Genomic DNA, 21,881 nt, shown 5'->3' on the forward strand with positions numbered 1-21,881 from the left:
TGCTTGTTATGTAGACCGAGGGCAAGGCTACACCGAAACTGACGAAACATTAGCGCTGTATTTTAAACGTGGTATATCGTGTGAAATGTGCCAACCGTGTAGGGTGTATAGTCAGGAAAAATTTAAGACTGACAGTTGATATGTAGCATGATGCTACACTTCAAGACACAATGAAACCTGGTTAAAATTAACATGGTCCCAACAGGTGTCTTCAAACTGAAGTGAATTGTATTGTGTGTTAGTATTAATTCCACAAACACAGCTGGCCACCCAGTTAAAAATTTTAGACACTAGCTAAGATCGGCTAAGATGTTTCAAATAAGGAAAATCAAAAACTAAAAACTAAATTCCTTGGATAATACCTACTAGATACGATAGAAGTTAAATCAGCTGGTAACGAAGACCAAGTAATCAACAAGTAACTGAGAAAGGCCAAAGAACTACAGAAAACAGAAAAAAGTTCAAATTCAGAGTAAGGGATGTTTAGCACTTCTGAAGGAAAGCTATTGAAGCATAGAAGATGAAAGGTGATAAAGCATTAGTCATGAAAATTTGAATAAGTTTTCTAGACTGTAGTGCCCTCTAATGGAAGCATGACAATTTATTATTTGCGAAAGATCCAAAAAAAACTAATTTCACATGGGACTTACTGACCACGCTTGTGTGTACATGTTTAGGTAGGGAGACACTTTGGGGATACGCCCAATGCTTAGTAGCAATCAATTAACCCAAATCTTCAAAAGATGACTTTTAATGGCATTCCTTAAGGGAAGAGCAGCTGAAAATGAAAGCTATTGGTCAAAGCTTCCAAAAAAATGCACAAGTATGCATAGAAACTGAGGTGCCTTCTGGAGTGAAAGTATAGAGTTCAAAGGCTGCAAGCCTAAAGTTTGATAAAAACGCCTCCATATGAAACACAGAAGATGGCAGTCAATGCCTCTCTGTACTACTGTAGGAGGACATGTGACCCTCATACTGTAGGTCTGCAAGCCAGTCTAATTTAACAGCACCCGTTTGAAAGGGGTTCCTTTGACTGGCATGATGAACACACTCATGCACTATACAGTTAATACCAATGCAACAAAATAAAAAGGTAAATTATTTGTAAGACACATTTTGGATACTACAATCCAGAATGTTTTCAAACTGCAGCAGGATGCTTACTGCATGTCATCGGATGAATAAAATTAAACTGCACATCTATACTGTGGAGGCTGCATTTCCCTCTGTCTAATGCCATAAATACAGACTTGTGTGTTCAAGAATGGAGAAAAAAAACCTGGCAAAGATGAACACAGAGTTAACAGACAACAGATCAGAGCTGCAACATGTTCCAGAGCACATATTGCTGCATTCGCAGCAAACATATCACTGCATTCGCAGCAAACATATCACAATGAGCATCTAAGCAAACCTAATAAACGTTATAAAATGGATTATAAAATTATTAACGATGGAAAGCTTTGGAGGAGAAACCTGTACCTGAACAAATTGATGTCGGGGTAATTTGCGTACTCCAGCTTCCTGGAGTTGCGTCGTGGAAACGTACTGAAGAAGGCATTGGCCAGTAGACAGGCGATTTGTTGCTGTGACATCGTGATGGAGTGATTCATCTTCTGCTTAAGCAACGGTATTGGCTGAAAAGGCAGAGTGAAGCAGGGGCAAGGCAGAGATAATTAGTTTAGCTAGCAATTTGCCAAACAAGGAGTAGAAATTCCATTAAGTAAATGACTAGCACTAATTTAAGTCCCCTCACAGATTCTTAAGTCAGCCAGAATCATACCTTCAAGAGCAATCTACATCTAACCTGGAGCTCCTTGAATTTACCCCTGTAGGTTGAAATCCTACACAACTACGTTAAAATTATCGCTAAAATTATTAGCGGATGGACTGGCGCCGCCAACAACAGAGCAGGCTCTTGCCGTCAGTTTTCTTTACACTGTAATTTAATTAAAACTAGCGCATCTTTCACTTTCTCATTAAAGCATCACTGGCAAAACACCATGTGCCGAAGTCCTTGACGTTCGGATACAATAGCAGTGGCCGTAAAGAAAGGCGTGCCAAGTACTCTGACGAAGGTGCAGCACTGCACACTTTGTTCAGCAAAACCGATGACAAGTCATGCTTTATTAGACTGTAAAGAATGACTCATAATAAACTAATATGCATCCTGAGTGGTACTTGGCTTTTATAAAGCAACGACTGGACGCGAATTCTTTAGTTACGGCAGGCGAAATGGCTCCAGCCGTTTCGATGCATAAATCAGTCAGCTGCTCTGAAGTCTGAAGAGGCTCGGAGGAAGGTGTAGAACAGACGCAGATTCTGGTGGGGTATATCATTACTCTCGGTCATGCATTCCAACACACCCCAAGGATGAACGATGGCACATCCATTGATTTGGCCATAGCTGCTCAATTTTCTGTCTTAATATGCCATGAGTCAGCTCAGCTTGGGGTCTGAAGGTCCCCTGACCTTCTTGGGCTACATCCCTTCTCCCTGGATGAAGTCTATCTGCCTCATTCAAAGCGGGACCCCTTAAACGATATTCAGATGCATTGGGTCCTCTTCCGACACCTCCATTCGGCATTTATGCGACGTTATTCCTCTGCCCCTCTGCTGCTTGAATAAGGTGCTTTGCCATTCATTCCACTAGACGCTATCCATTTAAGAAGAGATAGAAATCTGTTTTTATGAGGGCAGATGTGTATCTCTTCCCCGCATTAGAGATGTCTGTCAAGCTTGCATGATACATGCAGACCACTTCACACGCAGCTCCCATAACCTTAAATAAGAAAAATTATGTTATAAAACAAAATCCCATATAGGGTTAGTGAATTACTAGAGATACTCTTGTGATGGATATCAGGCCATGGAGAAACTTATAAACCCGAATGGGAGGGAGAACGAAAAGTTCAGGAGGAAGTGAATAGCCAGACACTGCAGTTGTACTTGCCTGGAGGGAGCGGAAAAGCCCCAAGACACGGGACTTGCTGCTCAACGGTCAAAGCTACTCGGCTGCTAACGAGCTCTCATACCGCAGGTGCTCATTATCCCCTGGCCTTCATTCGGGAGGACCGCAAGGCTGCAGAGCCTTAATAAGAATCACAACTCGGGCCAGGGACCTTGACCCAGCCCCATCTTCCCGTTCAGTTTTGTCAGCCTCCGATCCCCTTCTCTCGCTCCGTACCAACCTTGGTGCAGAGCTTGTCTGCGCTGAGGGCCAGCTCCGCCATCTTTGGCAGGACGGCCGCGAACAGATGCTGCACGGAGTGAGGATCAAGAACCTTAAGGAAAGAGGGAGCGTCAATGTGGAGAGCTTCTCCGTCAGGATCAGCTGCTACATCGGGCTGGACTGCTATCAGCCAGCTGCACTGCTAATGTGATGAAACACAGGACATCGTTAATGAGCACAATGACTCTCCTCTGTCTGAGCTGGAAAGATGGCTTGGACCAGAGTTTAAAAAAAAAAAAAAAAAAAAAACACACACTAGACTCATTTCTTTCCATTGAATAAACACTTTATCATTTTAAATAGCCCCATCTGCATGCACACTCAATCAGAAATAAATAACGTATGTTCCAGAAGGTGCTTGCATTCATCTGAATAGTGAAAAATAAGCATGTCACATGGCACAGCTAAAGGGCAACTCCAAAGATCTGAACATTTGACCTTTATAGCATTAACCCAACAGACTCGTCTATAGCATATATTACACTCACTCATTGTTTTTTTCCCCATTTAAAGAAAATTTAATATATCACACCTAAAACCCACAAGCAAGCATGGCTAAACGGCTAAAGACCAAAAACACATAATGCCTTCCAGCACCACCTCGCGTCGACACATGATGCGGTTAAAAGGCACCATGGGATACTCCAAGATCTCGAAATAGAAGAGATCAAAGACACACGACTGAGCCCCGCTGTCGGCTTGTCAGTTAGAACCCCATTCCGAGGTCAGGGGTGCAAAACAAGGCCCTTGGATGGATTGTCAACTTATCAGTGGAAGGACAGTGATCTCACTGGCAAATTGACATTGCATGGCAATGCAGAGCTTTTTTTTTTTTTTTTTTTTTTTTATTTAAAGAAGGGTCTTTTAGGGTTCGGCAGGGGACGAATAACAGCAGAGATGAATAACAAAATGAGGTGCATTTGTATTTGCATTGAAACACTGAGTAAGGAATTCACCCATGTCATTATGATGGTGATGAATATAATATGGATGACAATGATGGTGATGAATATAATATGGATGGTTATACGTTGTTCCGTAGAGACCGGATGAGGGATTATATATCTTATGGATTCCAACTACATTAACAAGTAGTGTAACTATATACTTCCTTCTAATGACAGATAAAAGTTAAAGTGCAGAGTGAAAAATTTCCCAAAGAATAACAGCAATAATTCCACATAAATTTCCATGATTATTATTTTTGTAATAATTTTACATTATTGCAACAACACACCTTCATCAAGGGAGCACACCGGTTCATTAGAACATAAATCAACTCTGCATAGAAAAGATACAGAGACCCTTTCAATACACAACTGCAGTTTATGTAGCGTGAGTTGCATATTCCCATTTTTTTTACTATTATGCTAAACAGGACATCATCGAGACTGCTTTCTAATATTTTCCCCTCATGTTAATCCATTACAATCACGTTCGTCAATCGAGGCACCAACTAATTTTATTTATTACTAGAGTTTTATTTATTTTATTTTGACTCCTACAAGGCTAGGCTAGTTAAAATGCTCGACTAGCTGCTGGGGTGCTAACCAACTTACACGGCAACTCACACAGCATAGCTTCAAAATAGCCCCAAACAAAAACAGCAAAAACACCCAACAAAACGGCGAACAACCTTCAGCTAGAATTAGGCTTAATTAATTAAAAATAGCCGAAGTAGCTAATTTCTTGGACTTAGCAAAACAAAAACACCCAAGTTTTTTTAATTCACAAATTATGCAGCTAGCTCATCAGGCATGTTATTCAGGGGTGTAGCCTGTGTATATGAAGTACTATTTCAGGATAAATCTAGGCAACCCTGAACAAATCATAAGCATTTAACGTTATTCTCTAAAAAACTGCTACTCTGTTAAAAATTGTTTATAAATAGAACAGCAGCACTTTTGTTAATGACATAGCACAGTATCAACTAAAAACTTGAATTACTTGTCAATAGGGCCCAGTTGAAGGTTGTCTGTGATGCTGATGGCCCTTCCCAAAGCTTTATGGTCATGATTTCTCAAGAATAAGGCAGCAGAGGGGAAAACCAACCATTCTCGGTATGTTCTAGAACAGCATTTCATCTGTGCAAAGGAAATTTACATGTTAATTACAGGTTAGTTATTCTAAGTAAAATAGTACTCATTTAAAACCATGAAAGCCACAACTGACCCAAGGTGTCTACGAAGAAGGTGAACGAAACAATTGGTTAGAACGCAAAGACCCAACTAGAGCACTGGATTCAATTTTATTCCAAGGACTGACCACTCATTTTGGATCTGGGCAAAACAGGCTTGGAACATAGAAGGGAGATCGCTTTGGCTTGGCTGAGGGCTTTCTCAAACTAAGTGAAATCTCATTAAAATCTTGGATGCAAATGTTTTTTTTTTTTTTTTGAGGGACCAGTGCTCTGATTAGTGGTCAGATTGGCAGCTCGGCAAATAACCATAAGGAGAAACTGTCTGAATATGAGACACCTGGAATAAGGCAATTTAACGTTTGCCATTTGCAAAAAAAAAAAAACCTTGCAAAACCTCACAATGAGAACAGTCTCCTTCAGACAAAAGAGACGTCAAAATTTCATATTTTCAAAGCAGGCTTGATGGGCAAACAAGGGCAGTTTTATTTGGTATTGAATAAAAGGATCTTTTCAGTAGCCAGACACCAAGATTCCTAGGAAAAGAAGAGTGCAAGCTATCCTGAACCTTCGCATATTTCCAGTTCAATGATCGTAAGATTTAAACAATGTGGTTTAAAAAAAAAAAAAAAAAAAGACTAAAATACAGAAGCAGAGAGTTAGGACATTTAGGAAACCAGTGGCCCACCCCACATGCTTTTCCACAAACATGCTTTTCCACATCATTCTAAGATGGGGGTGTCGTGATTTTTCCTCATAGCGGATATTCACTATGTACTTATTTATAACAGCACTGGCTGCAAAATGGCGGGATGATCAATCACCGGGCAATTTCATCAAGGTTTGGCTGGGGGTGTCGGCTGATTAAATGGATTCCTGGAACAGATGCAAATGAACAAAATGTGTAGAGCGGGATGGGGTGTTCCTAGCCAAGAAGCCTCGACTGGCAATTTAGCGCGAAACATTTACACTCCTGCAAAAGAGGCCCGACTAAACACTGTCATAAGTAATGACCTGCATGACATCATAAACCGCTCCTTTGGGCATAATGAATGAAAGCGGCTGACAGGCCAAATGGGATACAGCTGAGGTAGCACGAGGCGGCGTTTCTAAATCAAACTGCGACAGCGCATCAAATCAGCTAAACTAACACTCGGCGCACGACTTGAAACGGTTCTATATATCACATCAAACTGACAAAGTAATCAACCAAAAGAGGCAGTCTGCGTCAGGGCAAAGTTTTAGATTTAGTACCGTTTTCCTAGATTCTCAGCCTCCGCTGCCTGCCCCGGCACCGACGGTAAAGCACTTGGGGTCGGCAGAAATGTAGCATAAAAGAAGAGAAACGTTTGTGAGCTCATATCCATAAATACGAAAACAATCTGACCCTGTCTGTCAGGGGCGTTCGTGCTGTTCATTAAGTGGATCTGGCGGATGAATATTTAATGGGTGCGTCGGTCTGTCATCCACATCCCCCCCCCCCCACCCTCGCTCCACCTGACACTCACTCACATGGCGGGTCAAAATGCTTCAAGACATCTCTATCAGAGATCGGTGGCTCCATCTGATGGAACATCAAAACAGCTTTTACAGCGTATTTGTGTTGGCTGCATTTCCCAAGAAAGCTTCTCTAACACAGCAGAACCCCCTCAGGTTCTAACTGGGTATATACTGGGGATCTTCTGCTAATTAAATTTTACAGAACACCCCCTGATTGCAGAAAAAAGGAGGAAAATGGACACCATGAGCTCAAAAGAGACTGTATATAAACACCATATATGTGGAAATTTATTCTTAACTAACTTTTGCCACACAACAACTCAAACGGGAGCTACATTTACTGCACCCACTGTGGAGACATTAGTAAAAAAAAAAAAAAAAAAAAACATGGCGATTATCCCAAACCTTCTTTTCAAAAGCAACAGGCTACTCTAGAACAGTCCTCCATATGCATGTTCTCCATTTACGCTGCAGACAGGTAACTCGATTCCCCTGGTTTGCATTTGTGTCTAGTCGGTCATTACTCCACCTACAGCTCGCCTGAGCCCACTTAACCGGAGCTTCCCTCTCAGACACCGTAGCCTTCCGAACGCAACCAAGTTCAGATTAATAAGGGGAAGGGTGGACAGTCCAGTCCACGCGAAATGCACCATGTCTGGGGAAACCCGCAGAGGGAGGCTTTACGGAACCGACGGCCCCCTTTTCACGGCTGTGGAAAGACGGCGGACTGGCAGCTTTATCCTCGAGAGCCACTAGGACCGTTTACAAAACGGCCGCTAATTTGTATTTCCTCTTTGTAACCATTACAACTGGCGTGTCAATCACGGCGGCCGTCTGCCTTGGAGGCTTTTCACCTCCTCGGAATGATTAGACTATTTGAGCGACTTCGGGAGGGGGGCCCGAGAATCTAATTAAGTCCGAAGAATTTAACAAGAATTGGCTGGCATTTTGAATATATGGGCTTATTTTGCCCAGACCTTAGGGGTAGACTTTCGATTCCTTTTGCCACGAAGAAACAGCATAAAAGTCTCCCCCCCGCTTGTCACGATAAGGCCAAATACCAAAACTTGAGAAATAGGTAGCTAGAGAACTAAGCCCACTCTGTAAATTTAACCCTGTGTTTACATCTATGCTGTGAAGAGACTAACTAGAATTTCTCCCTCAGCCTTATTCATAAACTAACATGCATATCTTTAATCAAAAGACAACGGTTTCAATAAGCTGGACATCCAACTAGCATTACGAGTCGATATGAGTGTGTTAAGTCGAGGAGATGCTGTTTAGCTACTGTGACTTACCACTGTGACGTTGAGGCTTAAACACACAGCGGGGTGGAGGGAGGGTAATTTACAGAGCATACAAAAAACATTTACAGAGTAACATCAGAATCCATTCTAGCATAACAAACAGCCCAATACACCAAATGACAAATTCAACAAGAGCTCCTCGTAAACTACATGTTTCCATATTAGAAGAATTAAGCAAAATTACAGTCCTAATCTCCCATAACAGACTTGTTATTTTATTACCAATATGAGAAAATGGATAATTTAAAAATTGAGCCCAAGGTACTTTAAACCACTTATAAATTAAGCAGAGAAGCACAAGGCAGCTCCAAATTCATAACGAGCTCAAGGTCTCCACGGGAAGTTAATTTCCAGTCAAATTAAATATAATAGCTAGCGTGTCGCTGCTCAGTGCACCGGTGGCCATAGCTAAAGACGTCCTTATTAGATCCAACCTGGTCAGCCGACACCTTTAGCGCCTTCTCGGCAGGAGTGCGCGAAAATAGAGTTAAAACTGCGGGTAAATTAAACGCTATGGAAACAGCAATTAGTAATAGTAATTGACATTTTATCAACATGGAACTATCCCTTAAAAAGGGTGGGGCGGGGTATCTTATAATACAAAATGCGTAATTTAACGGTTTACATATTTAATTTGCATATGCATAACATAACATCTCATATGTTGACGCATGGAGACTCGTGAATCTAGGAACGGTCCCAGGACTTGCCATTTCGATTGGGGAATGGCCATCAAGATGGGGGTGTGAGTTTACGTCGACGGAGTCGTGTAGGAAAACAAACAAAGGAAAATAGGTGTGGCTCTTGTCTTTGGCGGTTAATAGTCTGTTCAGAGGATCGCTTGACAGGGCGTCTACATTACGCTAACTCAGCGGAGGAGGGGGGGGGAGGTCTCTAATCACTTACTGCAATTTCACCAGGGGAAAACAGCTGCCAGTTTGTCGTCAGCTTTACCCCAGAAGTACCAATGTTGCCAGCAAACGCAAAAAACAAACACATATTTTACTGAGATCTAGCACCTGTTTATTATTGATCATGTGATCAGGGTGAACATTTTTCCCAAGTATAAAACAGCGCAACAGAAAAATGAAGGGAAGCAGAGCACACCGTAGCTAAAATATATCAAATACCGTTTTTTTAAATTATGACATGTAACAATTTATATTTTGATGTGAGGGGAAAAATTGAGTCAGTTTCTTTAATGCCTTGAAAAAAATGAGTATTGTGAGCATTTCCCAAGAGTGCCCTCTACTGCTTAAAATTGGAACAGTAGAATAATGTAAATAACCCTCCATTCAGTTTCAAAGCTACCCAAACAAGCGAGGATAAGAGTCAATCTCCCAAAACGGCACATCGATTTCTCATAAGGAACAACGATTTTGAGAAAGATGACTATTTCATTTTCTGATCGATCATTTGTAATGGCAATATGTATCTTTTTTGTGATATTTCTACAGGACACTTCCAAAGAATAACAGTGACTATGAACAGTGGCACAAAAAATGCATGTATCAATTTATCAAACAGAGCAAAAATAAGACATTCTGCAGGGCTCGGAATAATTCTTCAAATTTTTTTGCAGTTATTCCATGATCCAGTGCTTAATTTCACTTTCCCTAGGCATACTGACTGGTCCTATATAATTAGAAAACCATCACAATTTTTACAAATGAAAACCCTAACGAAAGTATATAAAGTACTGATGAAGGATTATCACATGTACAAAGACCAAAAATGTGGTGAAGTTCACTGAAGACAGTTGTCTGCTGAAAGCAACTAAACACAGTCAGGAAATGCAAAGCTAACGCTACACGATGAGAGCTGGTGACCTTGAGTGGTGCCACATCTCTGATGTGCCACACAGAAGGAGGGCAGAGGTGCCAGAGCCGGACCGGGGAGCAGGGCAGGGCTACACAGCACATTACCATCAGGACGGGCTGCTCTCCGAAGCTACCCTCCATTAACGTGCGTACAGATTTAATGCTTCCTTTTAATTAAATTAAATGGAGCTATAAAGTTATTTAAAAACCTGTCGATGGAGAATAAATCTTTCCCGGCCTATAACTTCCACAGTTTTGGCAAAGAAACCACACATACCTCTGTGACCCAACTTTTAAGATCTACCACAGTAATAAATCTGGGGTGGCAGCCAAGACAACGGCACGAAAAAAAAGGACAGCGGACCACCTTTACTATTCTCACATCCCGGTTACAGCATGGATGAACTAAGTAAGATTATTCATAACAGCGGCTATAAAAAGGAATTCAAATTAAAGCATTAGTTAACATTTTAAGGGCAGTTCCTGGGTTAATCAAGTCAACCATCCTGTTATCAGGTGACGCTGAATACCACCCCTACTTGACACGAATATTAAATGATATTTTCAGAGGTCAAACACATCGAGTTGGGAAGGAAACACACTCGTCTAAAGGGTAAATTTAACGATTCTCATTTCTGCCGTGGACCCACGTGCAACCTTTAGTATACGGACACAATTAAATTTTTTTTTTTTTTCCTGCTATGTCATATGTGTACAGCTAGTATTGATTGTGCATAAAACAAAACTGTTTATGTTGTCCCAGGAAGTTCACCCTAAATTGAACACCTAACACTGCGGGTTTGTGGGAAACTTTGATCGCCTTACATAGCATCTCTGTTCAGTAACAGCAAGTGGCCTAAAGTCTGGCTCCTGAGCCGTTCGGGCTGAGCTCACCAAAGCCTCGCACCTGGAACGGCAAGCAAAGTAACACCCAACCCCCACAATCCATTTACGTGATGCATTACCTCCAACCCAATGATTGACGACGAAGGCAGCAGGTAGATTCATGTCCCCGATAGCAGAGGCGTACTGTATTAAATCTCCTACACACTTAAATATATTATGACCCTTCAATAACTGAATCGACTTAATGCAAGTAGAATGAAAGGCAACAAAAGGTTCAAATGCTCCCGCCCTCAGAATCAGCCAATCGGGGTGCACTATATGGAATGCATCTGGTTCTGTTGCATTTGCAGCCAATGAAGGCTCAACACAGGGAAGCACGCTCATAGAAATTTAACCCTGAGCTCAATAATGCAACGATACACCGAAGCGTTCCTTTTAATAGACGTAAAGCTGAGTCACGGTCAAACTGGGCTAGGGACACTAATGCAGCGTAGTAAGTGGAGTCGCTGATTGGTCCACTTCGCTTGGCCCCATGACAGAGAAAGGCTCCCCATGCGAGCGGATGAATCAGCCACGGCCTTTCCGGACGGTGTACCTGCGATGCGGGGAAATGGCCCAGCACTCCGTCTCCGACAGCTGCTGATTTCATGCTTTGCCGTGCCAGCTCTAATTGGATAGCTTAATAGGAACGTCTGCATACGGTTTGTATAAATAAACCTTAATTAGCCAGCCTCTGCGACAGCACAGCGCACCGTGAAATAAACAGCCCCCAGTGCTACCTCATCTCTTAGACAGGAGGCAGCCTTTGAGAAGCTTAAGCGGAACCTTCCGTTACCGCGTATCGGCACGAAATGACTTCGGACCAATCCGAGAGATGCTCATCGTTCTTAATATTACCACCACGGGCAGACCAATTATCCCGGAATCAGAGGCGGTCGTTAGGCCGCTCGTTTCGTTAAGGCCCGCTGAGCTGAGCAACGCACCAAAGCGTAATGGCGCGTCCACCTAGGGGTAGACCGATGCCGTCACAGACTGCGCCAAATGCTGGGGGGTTACGAGCCTTCGCCGAGGAGCAGACTGCAAGGGTGACGAAGATGACAGGAGGAAAACTGCAGAACGTACGCAGAAATCAGGATGGCTTTTCGCTGCCATTATACTTCATGCTGGCTGTGCTTTGGTGTGTTAATACTACGGGCTATAACACCAACCCGGTCCATGGGGACCCCCAGATAGTCCACGTTTTTGCTCCCTCCCAGCTCCCTGCCAGTCAACATTTTTGCTCCCGTCCAAGGGAGTAAAAATATGGACCTTCCCGGGGCTCCCTAAAGACCAGGTGGGGAAACACTGAGCTATAGGACTAACACAATCCACTCAACATGTTGCAATGGGATCACAGTAGATCATGTTAATTATACCAGGGCTTGGAGAACAAGGAAACAATTAAACCCAAACCTCTGAAACAATCACACTCATTCATCTGACGGCTTTGCATAAAGCAACTTACGGTAGAGAGAAGGATTATGATTTGTGTGCTCCCTGGGATTCAAACCCACAACCATCTCATTGTCAGTGCGATGCTCTACCTATTGAGCTGCAGGAGACTAAACATGCAATTGAAATGGTAATTCAAATATTTTCATCAACACTGACAGTTTACTGTTTATAGTATATATAAAAAATATAATAAGGCTTATGATGCAATTTGAGGAGATGCACTGAGTTCCCAATCAAACGTGTCAAAACAAACAAAACAAATGCTTATTGAAGACCAGATGCGACAAAGAGAGTGTTTTAACTGGCTTTTAAACAGATGAGGCCTGGCTTTCACATTCTACATGAATCACCAACAGTATAATTATATGCAGTACTTTTTTCCCCCATAATAGCAATTTCTTGCCTGAATTAAGCGCTCAGTGCTGTAGACTAAAGGGTTGTGGCATCTTACCCGTGATGAATTGTCACTACTGTAGGAGACAAGGAAGAGCATGATCTACAAATCAAACCCAATGCCAGACAGAGTGCTGACACAGACCAGTCTAAGCATGCAAACCACGGACCACAATAATTCACATGCCCAGAATCAATCTGGGTCAGAGGAGAGCAATCACAATGTAAACGGCAGCAGGTAGCTTGTGGGTTTAAGGACAGGGACTCCAATCCAGAAGGTGACCGGTTCAAATCCCTGGAGGTGCCCAGCTGTAATGACCAGTAGCAAGACAACCTGACTTAAATGTACAGATGGTGAAATATCTCTGGGTCACACTGTCTAAGCCAGATACAAAGATGCAAACAGGGGAAATGCAGGAACATAATGAACTGCACCAGTGGAAAGTTCCCCACCATGCGCGCAAAAGATACATTTTTATGCTGCAATGCTTACCTTGGTACAAAGGATATTCATGGCACTGAAGTCCCATTTCTTGGAATGGGCCGTGTTGTATTTCAATATTGCACTCTGAAATGAAACATTTGTCAGGAATTAGCACAGGATGTCGAGCAGAAGCTTTAAATCACTAATAGGCCCTAAGAAGGACAGACAATGAAAAAACAACACAAAGAACCCTTAAATATATCCATACTAAGGCAGATTGAAAGCAAAACCATTAAGCGTTCTAATTGTTTTTTTTTTTTTTAGACGTTCACGCCACCTAGTGGCTAAACCTATAATAGCTGTCGAGGAAACCTGGAGTCATGTTGGTTTTCTTCATAATGTCAGTAGCAGGAAATAAAACTACCACACAGGAAATGTACAAGGAAGGCACCATTTTCAGTAACAATAAAAGCGAAGTGCGTTTGTCAAACACGCTCGTAGATAAATGGCGTCATGCTAAGTGGTGTAACACAGCAGCAGTCCTACCAGCATTCTGAAACAGGAAGTGCAAAAAACAGCTACATAATCACAAACCTAGGTTTTACCAATTCTTATTAACAATTAATCAATAAAAACCTCACCTTCACACCATAAACACTTTTAAACTCTGTTCTCAGAGCTTTCTGAATCAATTCCCATCGACTCTGTACTCCACCTCCGTCCTGGAGAAAAGCCAGGCAAATACATAAACAACACGTATGTTCACAAGGTTTCTGCAGGTTTAAACAAGTGCAATTTAAAGCTTTTTATGACCTTTTTAAGACCAGTACGAATGCAATTTAAGACCTATTTTACATCCATATTGGCAAGCAAATGAAGGAAATTCAGTCCTAGAATTGCTTGCAAAGTACATTAATATATTCACATTCAACATGCACATTCAGCTATTTATTTTCATTTATTTTTTTGATGAGGGGATGCCAGATTAGCACACCGCAACACAATAGCTGGGTCAGCCCCGATAAATTCTGACCAGGCTACACAGTTTGTGGTTAGTGGTCCCATTCTAGCTGTGTAGCTTTGTCACAGCATAACCAATACATTTTTACCCCAAAAGCACATGTAAAAGCAAGACTTCAGGTAATGCAACTTTATAAATGTAACGTTCAGTTTTTAAGACCTGTCAAAATCATATTTAAAATATTTTAAAGCCTAAAATTCAGATTAGTGGATGTTAAACATTTAAAAACTTTTGAAGGACACATAGGAACCCTGGTTCAGAGAGCACTTTAAGAGGTAAGCTCAGTACCAAGTAGACCCCACTTGTGCCCCTACAATAGCTATAAGGGCTGATGCGTTGTCTGTTCATAGAGGCCTTTCCGTTTCGCACTGTTCCTGCACTTCCTGTGGCCTTCCTGTTATTCTGAATACTCTCCACTCTCATTAGCAAGATGTTTTCTGCCACAGAAATGCCATTAACTGGATGTTTTTTGTTCATCACATCCTTCTCCAAACTCTAGACACTGTCGCGTGTGATAAGCCCCAGGAGAACAGCTGTTTCCGAGATAGCGGCAACCCAATGCGAGGCTCCAAAAATCACAGCACGTTCAGAACCATTCAGATCAGACATCACACACTCAGCCACACAGTAACGGGGCCTGTCTGTGTGCTGCATGTGCTCAGGTGCTGGAACGATTTAGAGGAGCGAGCTGTGTTAATTAGCAGCTGTAGCTAATAGACTGGCCCCGGAATGTGTAGAGATTCACAGAACGTATACACAGATATATAAGCAGATCCAGGCAAGATGTGGGACAAAAAACACACACCGCCACACACGCAATGTCGTCTTATAGTCCTACCTGTCCTTTTTAAGGAGCAACAGAAGCTAGTAGGCTGGCATGTATAGCAGGAGAAATATCAGCAAAAACAATGTCCTCTACAGAGGACTGAAATGAATTCCTGGAGCGCAAGAGGGTATGGAGATAAATATGGAGATACAGGCAGAATAATGCATGATGTTCAGGTAGGAGTCCACCAGGCCGTTACCACAAACCCACACTGCACCTCTGGCGATGCTGTGGCACCTACAGGACCCTGGGAGGCCTCTGGCGCCACCCGACAGGTGCGATTACCTCGCCATCCAACGGAAAGAGGCTCTTGTCTGAACAGGGCATCTTCACATTCAGCTCATCCCACGCATCCTTAAACTTTGTGGGATACGGGACGGGCACGTCTCCCTCCCGGAGCAGGTCGGTCTGTAAGAATGCACAAAGAAGAAATATTATGCAGCTGTAAGACCGTAGTACACCATGCAAGTAACTGCTTTACTTACAGGACAATATTGGGTAGCATACTCAATAGTACTTGATAATACTACGCTTAAGGAACTCATTAAAGCAATCCTGATGGCTGATGTCTTCCTCATGATAAGTCTCGTGTTGTCTGCAAAGACGACTCTCACAAACCTGTTCCCACGGACAGCGGACGAAAACAATGCATGTCTGCGGTTACGTGTTATCTTATGTTGTAAAGCTATTCTAATACTGCTCCTTAATGCCTTCAACCAAGCTTTAATATTAGAGTAATGAACAGGCTATACACACATACACTCACACATATATACATACATATTTTATATTTTCATAGATGACTTTTGGGGACCTGACTTTTTGGGATCTCCAAAGGTTCATAAAGCCTGAAACTTCCTTACTTTTTGGGACGTTTTTGGATGACCTCAATTTTATAAAAATCTGTGAATGCAATCAAAAAAAAAAATAAAATGCCAAAAGTGTCGTGTTTAGTTTGGTTACGGTTAGGGCTGGGTAGGAGTCAGGGGTGTCGTGATTGAGGTTATGGTTTTTCCCCATAGAAATGAATGGATAGTCTCCGTTTGGATAGGTAGGGGGGGTGGGTTTGCATAGATCACATTTGAGAACCAAATTGTCCCCAAAGTGTAGTAAAACCTGAAATTTCCCTACATTTGGGGACATCTTTTGAGGTCCCCATTTGGATAACCGCAGTTTTATAAAAATCTGTGAATGCAATCAAAAAAGTAAAAATGCCAAAAGTATTTGGGTTGGTTACTTATGGTTAAGGTTAGGGATGGGTAGAGGTTAAGGGTGTCGTGATTGGGATTAGGGTTTTTCCCATAGAAATGAATGGATGGTCCCCATTTAGATAGGAAGACCAATTTGTGTGTGTGTGTGTGTGTGTGTGTGTGTGTGTGTGTGTGTGTTTTTCCATCTTGTTATTAAGTGGTATTTTTTGGCCCTTAGAGCAAACCCAACAGAAATACCGTAAAAACCTGACCCTGCAAAGTACCTCCCGCCAAGTGTGCTGCACTTTAGAAACAGTAGCCTTTCCTTCCTGAAACATACGGGGGAAATATTGCTTGAATATTAGCTGAATGAATGATAGTTACCATATAACATAATCTACACCAGTGTTTCCCAATCCGGTACTCAGGGACCCACAGACAGACCACATTTTTGTTCCCTCCCAGTTCCCTGCCAGACAGTTCACATTTTTGCTCCCTCCCAGCTCCCCTACTGGGAAGGAGCAAAAACATGAACTGTCTGCGGGTCCCGAGGACCAGATTGGGAAACACTGCTCTACACTGTAACTCTACACACATGTAACTTTCAGAAGGTAATGTGATAAGAGCACAAAAACAAAGCAGTATAAGGCCAACAATCACATTGTAATCCATATCAAGTCCTCTGTCACCATGGTGTGTGGTCTAAACCTGGGAACTCCAAGAACAAGCCGTACCCTTATCATGATGGTGTGGCTGTCGGCCACCTTCAGCGGCGGCAGGGGTAGGCTGCACTGGGGCATCCTCTTGAGCTCTTCAATTGGGGTACCGAGCCACTTGGCGTCCACAGGAGGGGAGGGGTCCTGCGAGCTACAGGCACAAGAGAGGGGCAGGAAACGCATTACCAAGGTGCCCAGGAAGAGCATGGAAAGGACACCAGCTGCTTTGGGAAACACCATACAAAAACCATACTAACCTGATGTCTACAGATGTCGTCACCCATCTTTGGGCTTTAGCTCAAGTAAATTACAATGATAATAAACAAATAATGCATAGATCATGTTTTGTTTTAAACCAAAATTAAGGTGCGTTTTTTTGCAGGGTTAACCACGACACAACCAGCTGCCTTTGATTAGAGTGAAGACAAAGAAATTGAATTGAAAAGCTAATTTCCAATACTCAGTCCATTTTTTTGTTAGTCAGGCTTCATAAATTAGTTGTGGGAACAAAATCTCACGTAATCCAACAAAGACCTCTCATTAAATTTCCAAAATTCACTAAGGTTTTCTTGCAAATGTATCCCGTTGACAGAGTGAGGTTTGGAAATTTGCTGTTCAGTTATGACTGTAATACAGATATTGCAATTTTAACGGAAATAACGATGAGACTCTGGATTCCGCACCTCGTACATGCAGACTGTGGGGGCACTCTTGAGAAGAATTCTGTGATTTTCGTGTCGCGCCGGGCACCTCCTTTTCCTGCTGTCTCACGCTTCTCGTTCTCATCTCCCATGGAGCCCTTGACGGTGTCCCTGGTATCAGGGCTCCGGCCCTCAGGGCCCGACCCGGCATCTGTGGCCCGTTGTGAGAGCTCTGCTGGGGGGCTGCAGATGGGGCTCTCTGGGCTCAACATGGACACATCCTGCTGCATTCCCGCACCCTCGCCCGGGCTCATACCGCGTGTCACCGGAGACGCCTCCACAGGAGAGCCAATCGCGCTGTTCGGAAAGCCGTCATTGGGCCTGGGATCACCTGGCTTAGGACTACCTTCACAGCTGGGCGCCCTCGCCGATATCGCCTGGACGGCAGGAAGCACACCGGTCGATCCCTCGGAACTCGGCGTCTCACAGTTTGCGTATTCCAAAACAGCGGGACTTCCAAAAGGATCGTGATTCACTCCACCTTTGCCAGTCGGGTCCACATTTATTGTGCTGTCAAACAGTCATTTAATTATGTTAAGTGCTGTACAACTGCCATTGGTCACGCATCAAACTACAGCTAATCTACAAAACACTGATGGATTTGGCAAGTTAAACATTTAAATGAAGAACCAAGCTTTACAGATGTTAATTATTATATAGTATCCCTGCTGAAAGCTTCCCAGATGGATATGCCACAGAAATTAAACAGTAACCTTAATAAATCTAATAAACACATTTTGTAGGTGGCTCCTGTAATTTCACCCCCACCCCCAAAAAAAAATTAAAAAAACTGAAAAATTACTTTTCCGTTTCCATTGGCATTTCTTCCATTCTCACAGTGCAGGCATGGGCCGCCTTTTCGATATCTGGTTAAAAAAAAAACAAAAAAAACAACCCCAATATCACCAATGACACAATGAAATTTTAATCCAACTCCAGAAGATTGGCTAGCAAGCCCGGAATTTAACACTACTTACTGAGAGCTAAACATATAACAGGTGAAGGTGTACTTTACGTTTCAATGTATTTTAAAATAATGTAAGTGTGCTGCTGTTGAATTGGACACTATATGATAAAGATTACATGAAATCCCACCTTTGATTTGACCGCACAAACTCGATTCTTTCAGCTGCGCTTCTTTCTGTACTTTTGCCGAAAAGAGGAACAGTTGTTCTGACTTCTTAATTTGCTTCTCTTCTCGCCTGACAGGTGAAGGGGGGCCCTCCGACCTCAGTTTCTTTTCTACAGGCTCGCAGTTACACAGTGCAGTCATGCTTCGAAGAATGAAAACAAACGTCAGTTACCCAAAACAATTAAAGCAAAGTCCAGTGCAGTGCCGGTATTTACAGTTCATTGACACCTAATTTGTAATTAAGAAGCATTAGCTTATTTACAGACAGTTTAATTAGAGGACAAAAGGCATGTCGGGCGAAATGTCAAACAAGCAGCTAGCTTATACTTACAACAAAAACTTAGTTAAAAGGGCGACGTTTTGTTGACGGTATTTCCCTTGGGATTTCAGGTAATAAAAGAAAGCAACTTTTTTTAGTGCGCAGCGTATTACACTTAATGTAGTCATGTGTTACCTATCCAAGATCTACGATTCGGACAACCCAGGACGATGAACAAATAATGGTAGCTTTCGATATAGCTTATTGGCTAGTTAGCAACGTAGCCAGTGTTGGAAAAGCAAACCGTGGTGAAAGAATATTGTTCGCTAGGCAAAGTTCAAAACATTGACAGGTATTGGAAAATGCGGCTTCAACCCAGTCTTATATTCTAAATTGTTCCAATGGAAGTTCAAGTTCAGAAACTAAAACATTTTCAGCAAATTATGCAGTAAAAAAACACCCATTCCAAAGCTCTTTGTCACCGTACAATTTACTTTCCCTATAATTCCCGGACTTGTACAAACTCATTGACGGCAATCAGAATCAGCCCAATTGCACTGCTAGGTTTCAAAGGGAGGCGGGCTCAAGGGCCATGTCACTTAGCAACAGAGCCGAAAAGAAATTTATTGTCGTGCAAACATTTTTACCGTACGTGTACTGTATTCCACATCTTACGTAATACCTAGAAGTTAGTTCTAAGGTTTGGTGGTTGCCAAAGTAGTTTTAAAAATACGGATAATATAGTTTGTGAATATAAATTTTAAACTGTTTTTTTGTGGTTTAGCCTTTTCAGCTTGATGCGAATCGGGTATTTCTCATTTATAGAGTTACGCTTGTCCAACATGCTATTTGTGATGCGGTATTATTTTCAGTGTAGTGTCAGTATGAGTTGGATGCGAGATGATCAGTTCAAGAAATGCGCAGACAGTGACATTTTTTTTTACTATTAATACTGTTCTGGCCGTGAAAAGTGAATATTTTAGTGTCTACACATTTAGTATAAAATTGTGAAGATAAATATAGAGTATGATCATATATAACAATAATATATTGCTATGGAATAAAATGGCATGTGATGGTCAGCACGTAAAATTTCTGCAAGACAAACGATTAGTGGGTGTTTAATTTTGCTCACAAACCACCGTTAGCTCCCTGTGAGGTGTTTTTAATGTTGGTTTTTCTAGCGTTGGTTTTACTTTTTAATGTATATGATAATGATAATAAATGGCACGTGGTGTTTCACCTATAGCCTATAGACCGCGTAAATAAGCCTAATGTAGTCTGCGGTGGCCTGTACTACGAAGCGGGGCTACTGGCTTATCGGGGTAACTTAATTGTCAGATGCAATTTCCAGTTAAACGGTCACATTTCTTTTGAGAAAGGAACAATTTATCCTGTAGTTCCACAGTCTAGTGTCATAAAAATGACAGGTTGCTGTGCCGTGCAACATCGCCACCCCCATTAGTAGAATCTGTATACTTTCTTGCACTTAGCTATACAGACTGCTGGTCGTATATATTGGTAGGGATACATGGTTTGGACAATGTACATTACCGGAGATGTTGTTTGTTATAAAATTCATGCTGTAGCTATTGGTTTTGTAGAGTGAATAAGAAAACCTTTTCCAGAAGGGTATATTTTTTAAATCGATCATAACAATGTGATATATTTATATGAATACTCATTTTATTATACCATTTAAGACTCGAATCGTGTAGTATTGTTTTTCCCCCCAATGTAACATTAATCTAAATTATCATCCGGATGTTTAGCTTATTTCTCTCCTCTAATATAAAGGGGGTCCTCGGGAAAATTCTGGTTACGTCACTGTCGTAGGAACGGAACTGTGTCGTAACACGAGGATCCCCTGTATACATCAACAAAACTAACTGCAAAACTCCGTACTGGGAGGGAGCAAAAACATGGACTGTCTGTGGGTCCCCAAGGACTGGATTTGGAAAAACTGCTCTGCACTGTAACTCTACACACATCTAAATTTCACAAAGTACTGAGATACTGAGAACTGGCTGAAAGATATACTGTTCACCAGAACACATTATATAAATTGCATTATCAGCTCTTTCAGCTTTCCAACATAAAGGAAGTTCAGCACTGTATTTGGAAACTGCTGAGATCAACACCTAACGATAATTAAAGTTTTACAGACAATGCAGATTTTGTTATACACATTTTACTGCACCTTGTACTGAATATAACTGTGATAAAACTGAATAAACCCGAATAAGTTCAATATTTTCATCAGTGAGATGGCGGTTTCAGCCAGTAGTTATGTTGATGACAGTTAATGATTTGCAGGGTACAATTGGAGGAAAGACTTATCTACAAAAGCATTTGTATGTTTCTCTGTGCAGCATATCTCGGGAAGTAAAAGTTGACACTTATTGTTCAGGCTTTCCTGTGTGAATAACATTTGTAAGGAAAAAAGAAAAAAAAAATTGTTTAGCTACCCAGTTTCTACCACTATTTAATAATGCCTCAGAGGGACAGCAGCTCAGTCTCAGTCATGTGCCCCAATGGGGCGACAGCAGCTCAGTCTCAGTCATGTGCCCCAATGGGGCGACAGCAGCTCAGTCTCAGTCATGTGCCCCAATGGGGCGACAGCAGCTCAGTCTCAGTCATGTGCCCCAATGGGGCGACAGCAGCTCAGTCTCAGTCATGTGCCCCAATGGGGCGACAGCAGCTCAGTCTCAGTCATGTGCCCCAATGGGGCGACAGCAGCAGAACTGTGGTCCTGCAAATCATATTCCCAAAAAGGTCGGCCTTCCTTCTGCATGGAGTCAGATGGCGCCAAGCGGGGAGAATACTCCAGCAACAGAAGATCGGGAATTCCAGAATCACATACCTACCATTCTAATGGCGAAT

The 21,881-nt window shown here is 42.2% G+C and overlaps 1 protein-coding gene across 1 annotated transcript in view; it reads right to left on the reverse strand.

The window, feature by feature from the left end:
* parga (poly (ADP-ribose) glycohydrolase a) overlaps positions 1-19,534 on the reverse strand; it is a 44,432-nt gene extending 24,898 nt beyond the window's left edge. Inside the window, exons 1-10 of the mRNA XM_023842334.2 lie at positions 19,071-19,534; positions 18,703-18,881; positions 18,410-18,473; positions 17,590-18,117; positions 16,925-17,057; positions 15,286-15,408; positions 13,795-13,875; positions 13,223-13,297; positions 3,192-3,284; positions 1,483-1,637 (exon numbers count right to left, since the gene is read on the reverse strand). Of these exons, the coding sequence (XP_023698102.1) occupies positions 1,483-1,637; positions 3,192-3,284; positions 13,223-13,297; positions 13,795-13,875; positions 15,286-15,408; positions 16,925-17,057; positions 17,590-18,117; positions 18,410-18,473; positions 18,703-18,881; positions 19,071-19,186 (1,547 nt within the window). The 5' untranslated portion in view covers positions 19,187-19,534. The remainder of the gene's footprint in view (positions 1-1,482; positions 1,638-3,191; positions 3,285-13,222; positions 13,298-13,794; positions 13,876-15,285; positions 15,409-16,924; positions 17,058-17,589; positions 18,118-18,409; positions 18,474-18,702; positions 18,882-19,070) is intronic.
* Between the last annotated feature and the right edge of the window lie 2,347 nt (positions 19,535-21,881).

The sequence above is a fragment of the Paramormyrops kingsleyae genome, chromosome 20, assembly GCF_048594095.1.
Source record: "Paramormyrops kingsleyae isolate MSU_618 chromosome 20, PKINGS_0.4, whole genome shotgun sequence".
Classification (NCBI taxonomy): Eukaryota; Metazoa; Chordata; class Actinopteri; order Osteoglossiformes; family Mormyridae; genus Paramormyrops; species Paramormyrops kingsleyae.